The sequence below is a fragment of the Hyperoodon ampullatus genome, assembly GCF_949752795.1.
Source record: "Hyperoodon ampullatus genome assembly, chromosome: 18".
Lineage (NCBI taxonomy): Eukaryota > Metazoa > Chordata > Mammalia > Artiodactyla > Ziphiidae > Hyperoodon > Hyperoodon ampullatus.
In genome coordinates, this window is record NC_136931.1 from 54,064,379 (window position 1) to 54,076,663 (window position 12,285).

General features: G+C 54.1%; 1 protein-coding gene across 1 annotated transcript; it reads right to left on the reverse strand.

The window, feature by feature from the left end:
• SLC1A5 (solute carrier family 1 member 5) lies at nt 1–10,846 on the reverse strand (the record flags this gene model as incomplete). Its single annotated transcript, XM_079723682.1, has 8 exons — nt 1–850; nt 2,688–2,822; nt 2,966–3,160; nt 3,938–4,171; nt 6,036–6,202; nt 7,417–7,464; nt 7,907–7,949; nt 10,278–10,846. The coding sequence occupies 8 exons, from the start codon at nt 10,844–10,846 to the stop codon at nt 616–618; spliced, it is 1,626 nt and encodes a 541-aa protein (XP_079579808.1). The 3' UTR covers nt 1–615.
• Between the last annotated feature and the right edge of the window lie 1,439 nt (nt 10,847–12,285).

Consider the following 12,285-nt stretch of genomic DNA (forward strand, 5'->3'; position numbering starts at 1 on the left):
ATACTTGACAATTTTATTGCTGAAAAACATCCTCTGGAGTAACAGCAGTAACTCCCCTCAGGGCTCCTGGGAGTGTTTCTGTTACTGTGAAGGGAACAGAGGGCCTGGGGACAAGGTGGGATTGTACTGTGGAGAGTCACAAAAGACACACACACACACACACACACACACACACGCACGCCCGCCCCCCAGAGCTACAGCCACCAAAATAACCATCAAAGGAGCCAGCAACCTGTCAGAACATCCTTTTGCTCCAAGAGAGAAGAATTTCCCATGGTGCCCTGTGTCCTGAGACACGAGGCCATGCAGGCTCCCAGGATGGGGTGTGGAGGCCGCAACTTCTCCATCTTACTGTTTTCTAGCCTTGGGTGGGGACAGGAGTTGAGGACTGGGGAGATTTGGGGACAGACAGTCACACACACACACAAGCAAACGCATATACCCCAGCAGTGAGGCCTCCCAGATCTCATGGCAGGGAGGGAAGCTGAGGCCTGTGGCTCCCCGACTGTGTGGGCGGGACTCTGCAAGAGGCCCTGTTAGTCCGTTCATCCATGCCGCATGATCCCAATGTCCAAAGCACCCCCCCAATGGGGCAGGGAAGGTCCCTACTGGGATTTACATGACTGATTCCTTCTCACAGGTGTCAGCGTCCCCAGCAGGTCCTGGACAGCGTTTGAGCAGAGGGTTCCCTTCCTCGGTGGGGACCGGCAGCCCAGCCAAGGGGGCCTCACTCTTCACATGGATCAGCTCGGGCACTGAACTGCGGGACTCTGTGCGATCCACGTAATTTTGGAGGAGTCCTGCCCCAAAGGCGTCACCTTCCACGTTGAGGACAGTACAGGAACGGTCGCTGAAGGGGGAACAGTGAGGGGGAAGTGAGGGGGAGGGGAAGGGTCAGGGCCCAACTCTCTCCCCTCTCCCTGCCTGGTACCTTCAAGTCCCCATCATGGCCTCCTTCACAGAACCCTGTTCTACGCCTCTTAGGAGCTCATCCCTCCATCCTCCCAGGATCTCAAATATCCCTTCCTCTAGAACCTTAAAGATCTTTTCCTCTAGAACCCCAGAAGCCTCCTACCCACCTTCCTTCCCCTAGAAGCCCAAGTGTCCCATCAGGCTTTCTCTCTGCCTTAGGATCCCAAAGATCTCCTCCCTCCTCCCTGGATCCCCAAAGATCCTTCTTCCAATCAAATACAAGATTTGTTCCTTCTGGAACCTCAAGAAATCATGCCTCCCTTTCCTTGGGGCCCCAGAAGATCCATCAATGCCTCTTTCTTCTGAAATACTAAGTTCTCCCTCAGGCCCTTCTCCTCCCTAGAATCCTCAAGATCTTTTTCCTTCCTCTTTATATACTTTTTGTGTGGGTGTGTGTGCCATTTAAAAAAATTGAGATACAATTCACATACCATAAAATTCACCCTTTAAAAGAATACAACCCAGTGGTTTTTAATTTATTCAGGGTTGTGCAACAATCACCACTATTTAATTCCAGAATATTTTCATCACTCCAGAAAGAAACCCTCGTGCCCGTTAAACAGTTATCCCCCATTTCCTCCCATCCCCCAGCCTTAGGCAACCACTAATCTACTTTCTGTCTATAGATTTGCCTATTCTGAACAGTTCATATAAATGGAGTCATATACAATGTGGTCCTTTTTGTCCGGCTTCTTTCACTTAGCATAATATTTTTAAGGGTCATATGTTGTAGTATGTATGTTTGCATCACTGCTTCATTCCATTTTATTGCTGAATAATATTCCATTGTGTGGACATATGACATTTTGTTTATCCATTCATCAATTGATAGGTATTTGGGTTGTTTCCACCTGTTCGCTATTAGGAATAGTGCTGTTATGGGGAATATCCCTGGTGGTCCAGTGGTTAAGACTCTGCCTTCCAATGCAGGGGACGCAGGTTCGATGCCTGGTCGGGGAACTAAGATTCCACATGCCTCGGGGCAACTAAGCCCGTGTGCCGCAACTACTGAGCCTGTGCTCTAGAACCCATGCACCATTAGAGAGCCCACCTGCCACAACTAAGACCTGACTCAGCCAAATAATTAATTAATTTTTTAAAAAAGGTGTTGAATTAAAAAAAAAAAGTGCTGCTGTGAACATTCACGTACAAGTTTTTGTGGACATGTTTTCAATTCTCTTGGGTTTAAACCTAGGAGTGGTATCGCTAAGACACATGGTAACTCTCTATTTAACTTTTGAAGCCAGACTGTCTTCTAATCTTTTACACTCTTAACAGCTTAATCATGATAGCTAACAATTACGTAACATTTTCTACTTACTGTTCTAAGTAGTTGTTCTAAGAAAGCTGCGTGTATTAAGTCATCTAATCCTCCAGGAGAAACTATTCTCTCCATTTTACAGATGGAGAAACTGAGACACAGGGAGATTAAGTACTTGCCCAAGGTCATTATAGCTAGCAACAGTGGCTCTGGGAGCCTGGTCTAAGAGTCTGCTCTATTAACCACTGGGACATGCTACCTTTCTGGGGTTCCTCTTGGAACCCCAAAGATCCCTTTCTTCCCTCTGATTGGAACACTCAAGGTGAGGTCCCCTCCCCTTTCTTCTAGAACCCCTTCCTTCCTCTCTTCTGCTCAGAGGCTCTCAATGACCCTCTTGCTCATCCCCTTTCTCAGGAGTACCCCTGAGCCCCCCGAACCCCCGAACCACACTCACACTAGCCAGTCCACAGCCAAGATCAAGGAGATGTCGTGAACCGGCAGGCTGACCGCCTCGAGGATGATGGCCAGAGTGAGGACACCTCCGGCGGGGATGCCCGCGGCGCCCACACTGGATGCTGTGGCGGTGACCCTGGGGGAGGAGAGAGGTCAGGGAGAGGCCGCTCGGTAATGGGAGAAGCTGTGGGGGTGGGGCTGCTCCTCCCATCTCGTGTCCATTCTCAAGGGAGGGGTCAGGTGCCTTGAGGGTCCTAGCCGCAGCACCCCCGCACTCACAGGATAGTGATAATCTTCACGAAGTCCAAGGATCGCTGATTGAGCTGTGCAATAAACACTGCAGCCACACACTGGAAGAGCGCGGCACCGTCCATGTTGACAGTGGCACCGATGGGCAGAATGAAGCGGCTGATGTGCTTGGCCACGCCGTTCTTCTCCTCCACGCACTTCATCATCAGCGGCAGCGTGGCGGAGCTACCAGGGACCGCAGATCTGAGTTAGCACGAGCTCACCCGGCCAGCCCGACGGGGCCCCGCCCACTGCTCAAGCCACGCCCCACCTACCTCCCCTGACCATCCCCTGGCCCAGGCCCCGCCCACACAGCACCTAATCTCAGGCGCAAGCTCTGCCCACCAGCCTAGACCTCTGCTTCCCACGACCCCGAGCCTCCACCCACACCCCTTAGCCCTCCCCGGCTCGCCATGCCCTTCTCTTCTCAGAGCCCGAAGGCACTAGGGATCCCACAGAATGGAAGCATTCCAAAATATAGGGAACCTTGGACCCCTGGGAGATTACCAACGGCTACCCCTTAAAATACACATAAAAATTCATAACTAAATTCTAGAATGTCTGAGCGCTCACTGACTCACACCCCTTCCCCATCTCTACCAATAACAGACCTCGACTAAGAATTACTATACTCTTGGGGATGCTGCTATAGGGAGGGTTGGATCCTGAGGGGACCGGGCCAGCAGTGACGGACAAACTACTCAGGAGAGGTGGAAGGAGCTTTTAGAGGTTGGATCCAGGGTAAAGCACTAGAGTCCCCCAAGACCAGGCCTTGGGGTGGGGAGGGGTTCTCAGGAAGGGAGGAATAAATCTCCAAGGCAGTAGTTTCCTAATGGGGGTGGGGGTTCCCTGTACCCAGATCCCATGTCCCTAGACAAAATTTCAGGGGTCTTTAGACATCTGATGCCTGCTCCAGGCCCCTTAAGCTTAAAACCCCTGCCTTGGTCTGCCCCAAGGTCACACCTGGAGGAAGTCCCGAAGGCAGTGGCCAGCGGCGTCATGATGCCCCACAGGAACCGGTAGGGGTTCTTGCGGGTGAAGAAGAAGTAGATGAAAGGCAGCACCAGGAGCCCATGGATGGCGTGGCCAAGCAGGCAGCACAGGATGTATTTGCCGAGACTGGCGAAGAGCATCCCCACGTCCTCCATCTCCACGATCTTGCCGGCCACCAGGAACAAGATGCCCACAGGGGCATACCTAATTACCCAGGAGACAGCTTGCCACCTCTGACCATGTGACCACCCAGGGCCAGGCATTGTGCTTGGGCACATGGCCTGACCACATTTCTCAGCCTCCCTCAAAGTCAGGAAGTGCCCACAGCAATGTGGGCTGAGGTTCGGGCACCTCCCCTGCCATCCTCCAATCTCTCCCATTGAACATAGTGCCATTGGGAGATAAAAGAAGTTTGGGTGGTTCCATCAACCACTTGGAGTAGAGTCACCCACCAGATGTGGACTTAACACATGACCAGGAAAGAAACACCCACCACGCATATCATTTACATATTCTGGGTTTGTTTGTTACAGCAGCTAATATGACATAAACCAATACACTCTCTCACCATGAAAAATAAAAACCGTGGCTCACGTCTTAATGACAACTCCCAGGTATGAAGCGTTTATGATGTGCCGAGCCCTTGAACGGGATTGAATCTTCACCACAACCCCACAAGGGAGCTCCTATTTTTCGTCTCTTGCTGCTATCATTGAATTAAAATCAAATAGGTCTGTAAAACAGGGGCCATAATGCTACCAACCTCATAGGAATCTTGGGAGGATGAAATGAGATGCCAGTTGAAATGAGTTGAAAGCTTTTTGTACACAATAAGTGAAGTCTATAGACTTCCGCTGGGATTTATTATCACCCTCTCCTGGAGGGAAGATCCCAGGGGTTGCATGTGTCTCCTAGCCAGGAGGGCTCCCAAGATCACTTCCCTGATTGCCTGATCGCTATGGTTACTTGTCTCCAAACCCCTTCTCCTCTTTAGTTACAGAAGAAAAGCACCATTTCCCAGCCACCTGTGCACCTAGGTTTGGCCAAATGCCCAAGTTCTAGCCAGTCAGATGTGCCCAGAAATTAAACAGGTACTTGACAAATATTAGCTAAGCTTGTTTACTGTAGGCACACTATAGGTCAGGCACTGTCCCAAGAATTTTACATGTATTAACTCGTGCCTGGTACTATCAACGCCGTTTTCCAGATGGGGAAACTGAGGCACGGCGGGATAAGTAACTTGTCGTAGGGCACACAGCTGGGAAGTAGTAGCGCCGGGATAGGAACTCAGGCTGCCCAGCTGCAGAGCCTGCTCTTAGCCACACACCAAGTGTTTCTATGAGTTCCACACAGCAGCTTCTTAGATGTCAGCTACCCTGGAATCAGGGTTGGGGTGGGGGGAGATTTGGTAAAAATGCAGCAGCCCTAACCCTGATTACCTCACCTCCTGATTTCTGACCTTCTGACCCAGGATGGGTCCTGAGAATCAGTGTGACACCATGTGGAGATGAGACAGGGGAGGTAGCAAGGGTGAAGCTGAAGGCCTCTGCACATGTTTTTTTCCCTCATTATCTGAGGCCATTTAACAAAAGCTCACGCATAATGGTGATAATCGTAGCTGACATTAACTGAATGCTCAGTAGGTGCTAGACATTTAAAACTCTTTCTAAGTGCTTTACTTACACCTCAGTCACTCATGTCATCTTAATTATAACCCTATAAAGCAGGCACTATTTTCCATTATTGATCCAAAGGTAAACATTTGATGACAGTGAAATCTCAGAAACTGAGATGCATTAGCCAGGCTGCGGCCACAGCTCAGAGGTCTTTTTGTCACCTTCCAATAGGATCAAGAAGGTTCCAGGATCAGTATTAGCTTTCACGGCATACAGCACTGTCCTCACCTTATAGATGAGGAAACTGAGGCACAGAGAGAGTAAGTCACTTGCCTGAAGTCACATAGCCAGGGAATAGTCGATGCTGGATTTGCATCTAGGCCGTCTGGTTCGAAGGAGCAGACAGAGGATCGCCCCACCCCGCCTCACCAGCCCCCTCTCCCGCCACTTACCACATGATCCAGGAGACCAGCACCATGGTGGCATCGTTGAAGGAGTTGAAGAAGCGGATGAGCAGCTCTCCCTCAGGCCCCAGCTTCCGCAGGGCCACGCCAAAGATGATGGCAAACACCACCAGGCCCAAGATGTTCATACCCTCCACCTCACCCCCCACGGGCACCTTTGGGCAAGAACACATGGGGATGGGCGGGGCCATTCAGTCAACCTGCACAGTGACTGAGGGCCTGTCCTGCGCACTGCTGGGCCCCAGCAGAGACAGGACCATTCCCCGGGCCCCATCCTCCCAAGGCTCACAGTCCAGGTCCAGGGACCACCCAGAGTGGACAGGGCTGGGACGGGGGAACCCAGGGGAGTATGGGAACCAAGGAAGGTTGTGCTGCCAAGCTTGGAGGAGGGGAATCAGGGAGGGCTTCCTGGAGGAAGGGGCTAAGACCCGGAGACCAGGGGTGAACAAGGTAAAGGGAGGGGAGGGGTATTGTTACCTCTTCTAGAGAGAGTTAACAATATGCAACAACCTTGAAATGACTCTAACTTAGGCATTCAAAGAACAGAAAGAAATTCACTGTGGCTGGAGCACAATGGACCAGGCAGAGTCACAAGATGAGGCTGCGTGGGCGGATGGGCAGGGGCAGGACCTCACAGGGGCCCCGGGGACTATGGCGAGGAGCCTAGGCTTTCTTCTGAGGGCACTAGGGAATATGACAGGGCTTTAGGCAGGAGAGAGGCTGGGTCAGGTTTGTGCTCTGGAAAGAATACTCCAGCTGCCAGGCTGAAGGTGGGCGGGAGGGGGTGGGAAGGGAGGGGAGACGAGGGGCCCGGACCTGAGTGTGGCTGCGTGGACGGAGAAGAGAGGGCACAATGGAGATTCCAGAACAGCAGAAAAGACAGAAATTGGGGAGGGGCTTCGGAGAGTCTAAAACAGATTGCGCCCAAATGTTAGAGGACCCAGGGGACTTCCCTGGTGGCGCAGTGGTTCAGAATCGCCGGCCAGTGCAGGGGACACGGGTTCGAGCCCTGGTCCGGGAAGATCCCACGTGCTGCAGAGCAACTAAGCCCGTGCGCCACAACTACTGAGCCTGTGCTCTAGAGCCCGCGAGCCACAACTACTGAGCCCGCGTGCCACAACTACTGAAGTCCACGCACCTAGAGCCCGTGCTCCGCAAGAAGAGAAGCCACCACAATGAGAAACCTGCGTACCGCAACATAGAGTAGCCCCCGCTCGCCGCAACTAGAGAGCGCAGCAACGAAGACCCAACACAGCCAAAAATAAAAATAATAAATAAAAAAGAAGACCCAGAGAGCAGACGAGACCAGGGTAAGAACAAAATGGAAAAACCAAGGTGCAGGGCCCCCCACCGCCTTCCCAGCTCTTACCTTCACCTGGGTTCCGTTGAACAATCTCTCCTTATAGGAGGTAGCGTACTGCAGGTGGGGTTGGGGAGAGTCAGCATCAATTGTCATGGAGGCTCCCCCACCCCATCCTGGCACTGACAATACTCAAAGCCCACCCTAAGCTTCCCTTAAACGTGATCTCATTCCATCCCACCAGCAACCCTGCTGCAGTAGGACTATTCATACCCCCATTTTCCAGAGGTGGAAACTGAGGCTCAGAGAGGTAAAGGCACTTGCTCAGGGTCACACAGCTAGAATTCGAACCCAGAGGGGGCTCAGAACCCATATTCTCATGAGGGGCGTGGATGGGTTTCATTCAGAAATCACCCAGGAGCCCTGCAATATGGCCTGTAAATATGTGGGCACGTTCGTTTTTCCAGGCACCACCCAAAATCAGGCACCAAGGGGCTGGAACTGGCTGTCTCCCTCCCTGCCCACCCCCCAACCCTGAGGGACACCCCAGAGGACTCACTGAGCGGAAGGCTGCGGACACCAGGTTGGAGGGGAAGATATTTCTGCAGAGATAAACATGGTGGGGGGGGGGGGAGTATTAGATACCACAGGAGGAGGTCAGGGGGGCTGGGTTGGCCTCTTGGGGTGAGGGGAACCTTGGAGGCCCCATCTGTACCCAAATGTGGTCCTCAGCCAGGTTCAGCCAGGCAGAGATGGACCTGGGCCTGCACATCTTTCCAGGGTGTGCAGAGTCTCAGTTGGAATCCTGGGACCCAGGAGGCTGGTGTTCTAGCCCAGAGGGAATGTGGATTGAGGGTGAGGAATGCCAGCTTCCCAAGGCAGGCTGGGGCAGGGTTACGGGGCCTGGCTCCATCCCACACTCAGCACCCTCAATACTCTGGACATCTTGCATCAGCCACTTCCTCCTGGCGGCCTGGGAGGGCTGAGGAAAGGGCTGGCCCTGGGGGCTGCCTGGTGGGTTGCAGGCTGTGGGGAAGATCTGGGTGTGTTAGGGAAGAGGTGGTGAGAAAGTGACAAGGATTGACTGTGTTGTGAATGCGCCTTTGTGTTTATGCAGCCACTCTCGTGTGAGGGTGTCTGGGTGTGACTAAGTGTGCAGCAGCGTGCATTAAACCCCACTGAGCATGAGAGGGAGTCGGACAGTGGCCCCGTGTGCCTCAGGGCAAGACAAAAATAACAGCCAAGGTGACTACGGGCGCTGTACTAAGTGCTTTATATAAATCAACTCATTTAATTCTCCTGACAGCCCTCAGGGCCCTGCATTATTACCCCCATTTCACAGAAAAGGAAGCTGAGGCACTGACAGGTGAAGAAACTTGCCGTTAGGAAGTGGCAAAACTGGGATTTGAAACCGGCCAGCTGGTGCCACAGTCCAAACCGCTCGGCAACCTCGGATCCTCCCTCTCACAAAGACGTGGGTGCGCAGCTGGTGGTGGTGGTTGGTCGTTTATCAGGTGTTGGTATCCGGTTGGGTGGTGCAGGTTAGTGTTCAGATATGTGTGACCCTGTTGGCGTGTGGCCCTATAGGCACGTATGTGAGTGTGCATGTGCTCCTGAGCTGTGTTTAGGCAGTGTTACACATGTTGGTGCGGTCAGTGGCATCAGTGAGCGTCTGCGTGCCCGTGTCCAGTTGTGTGTCAGTGGCTTATAACGTTGGGTGGCTCTGAGATGTTCCAGCTAAGTTGCCGAGTGGCTGGCCAAATGAGCTACATGGATTTGGGCACGATGGGGAAGCTTGCACACATAAACAAACTTCAAGTGGGTGTGCCCGTCTGCAGGTCGGCCTGTACCCACCCAGGCCAGCCAGGGCTGGGTCAGGACACAGCTAATCTCCCCCAGCCAGGAGGTGCCCACCCGCTGTAATTTCTGGACACCAAGCCTCCCCCCAATATCGGCCTGCACTGATGCCCCAAGAGACTGAGGGGAACCCTGTTCCGTGACTCATCATTTCCTTCCCCCACTTCCAGGAAGTCCCCAACCAACCTGGAGACACTGAATCAGCAGGCCTCAAAGGTAAGGCCATGTGGATCCAGCAGTCTGCCCTCCTTAAAAGGGGGGAGAGAGCCATTCTTGAGGGCAGAGGAGCAGAAGCCCAAAAGAAAAGAATCTGCCCCCTTTCTGGGCAGCCTAGTGGGAGGGGAGGGCGGCCGGGTACCAGACAGAGTAGGAAATGGGATGGAAAGTTTGTGGAGGTGGCGGGACTTACCTACCAGGAACATAAAAAGGGGAAGCCAGGGTCCTGCCCAGCTGAACTGGGTGGGGAAAAGAGGCCGAAAAAAGGACCTGGCTTTGTCTGGGGGACACGTGGTGTGGGGAACCACGTGGGAAGAGGGCCTGGTGGGGGGTCATTCTGATCTCTTCAGGTCCTGCAGGGGCCCCTTACCCAGGGCTCCCAGAACTTTTATCCAGACACTGGACTTAAACCTTTATCCAGAAGCCCCATCCTGGGGCCCTTGGCCACCCAAAGATCCCCTTCCAAGTTCCCCTCAGGATCCTCCCCCCTCACAGCAGAGACCCTCTTATGTCCCCCTCAACCCCGCAAAGCATCACTTCTCCCTCTATAAGACTTCCACGCCCCTATCACCCTCCTGTGGGGTCCCGCTTATGTACGCAGGCCCCCATATTTAGAAATCTCCTCCAGGAGCCTGTTCTCACCCGCTGTACCCTGACCCTCAAGGGGCCAGAGCTCCCCCCCAACTATCCCATCCTGTTTTCCTGAGGCCCTGGGGATGTCCCGGACACGGAGGACCCAAAACCCCCCTTCCGTCCACGTGGCGACCCCGGCCAACCCTAACACGCGTCCCCTCCCCACGAGGCTGAAGCACCCACCCCCTTCCCCCAACCTCCCCACCGGGAGGGCGGGGTCTGACCTCACAAGATCCAGGAACGAATCGAGCACCTCCTTGCTGGGGGCCTCTTCCACGGAGCCCGTGGCCCCGACCGAGGCGTTGATGGCGGCGAAGGCGGCGCCCGGCTGCAGTGCGAGCGCCAAGCCCACGCCGAGCGCCGACGCTAGCAGTGTAGTAACCAGGAAAAAGAGCAGCGCCCAGGCGCCCAGGCGGCCGAGCGCGCTCGGGTCCAGGCTGGCCGCGCCGCCGATCAGGCTGCACACCACCAGCGGCAAGATAATCATCTTTAGCAGGCGCAGCAGCAGCTCGCCCGGGAAGGCAAAGGCCTCCAGGCGCGCTGGGCCCAGCGCTAGCGCGCCGCCGGCCCCCGAGACCCCCAGCCCCAGAGCCACTCCCGCCACCACTGCCACCACTGTCAGCAGCACCAGCAGGTTGGCGCGAAGGCAGCGGCGCACCTGGTCCCCGGAGCCGCAACAGCCGCCTTTTGCCGAGCCGAGGTCCTCTAGGGGGACCAACGCCGAGACACCGTTGGCGGTGGGCTCCGCCGCCGCGTACCCCTTGGGGTCTCCCTTAGGCGGATCGGCCACCATGATGAACGCCCCGGGGTTCCTCAGAGCCTGGAAGCTGGGAGCGCTTGGGGCTCCTTCCCAGGACGCTCTCGTTCCTTAAAACTTTGTTGAGTTAACAGAGCCTGGAGGCTGGAACTTTGGAGGGTTCCTTGGAGTTGTAAGTCCACAGCGCTTAAGTTCCTTGTCTCTTAGAAGCTGGAGTGTTTGAGATTCCCCAGGCTGGGCGCTGGGGCTCCTCTGCTCTTCGTTTGCGCCCGGCGCTGAAAGCTGGGAGGTGGGAGCACCTGGGGTTCTTTACCCTGGGGGTTAGGAATACGGGAGTTTCTCAAGCTGGGACCTAGGGTCCTTGGCTCCGGAAGGCTGAAGGCGCCCAGGCGGCAGAGGTCTTCAAGAGGCTAGGTCCTGGTGGCGCAGATCCGGGAGGCGGGGACCTGGGGTGCCTGGGTCCTGGAAACGGAGAGCTGGGGAGCCTGAGTCTGGGGGCCGGAAGACGGAGCTCCGGGAAGAGGGGGGCCAGGCTCTTGGGTCCAGGCGGGAAGATCCGGTCCCCTGGGTGCCGAAGGCGGCGGCCCGGGATCCCGGGAAGAATCAGCTGTTAGCCGAGACCGGACCTCCCGGGCTCGCCGCGTGGCTCTGAGACTGCTTGGCGGAAGCTGCCGGGATTAAGAACCCGGGGCGAGGCTTGAGAGAACGGGGACAAACCCACCGGTGCCGATTGGCTCGGTCGGGTTCAGGGCCCTCCAGGGCGGGGCTTTGGCTGGAGCAGGGCCAAGTCACCCCGATAGAAGGCAGAAAAACAATGGTTACATTCAGGGGCGGGGTCCGGGTGGGTGGGGGTGGAGGGTCCGAAGGGGGCGGGGCGTTGGGAGGAGGCTTTTCCCTGCGGGAGGATAGGGTATTGGGTTGGGGGCCTTTAAGCCACAAAAGTGCCTGGCGCGAGGGTCTCTAGAAAGTGCCAGGTGATCCGCGGGTCTGCAAATCAATTTAGCCTGAAACTTCTCTTCCGCCCTAAATTCCGGTCTTTTGTCCCTTCTCGTCAATTCCTCGAATGTAAAATACAGATCCCTCACGTGATCGGTGTAAGAGTTAAATGAGATGGAGTGATTTATTTAATAATGTTAATAATTTTCAAAATAAAAGTTCTCAGTTCAGAGCCCCACACGTATCAATTAATGGCAGTTATTATATTAGGATTGTAATCCACTTCCCCCTAGGTACGCAATTTGCAATTCATCCATTAAAAATTATAATTCAGTTTAATGACTGTGCTAATGCTTTTGCTTTCACCAGATATTTTCTCCTTTTTTTAATTATTAAAAATTAAAAATTAATTAAAAATTTCAAACCTACAAAAAAGTTTAAAGGATTTTAGAGTGAACATCCATATATCCACCACCTAGCGTCTACAGTTATTTCACGGTACTTCTATATAAAATTTCTATCCATTCATCTATCTCTCT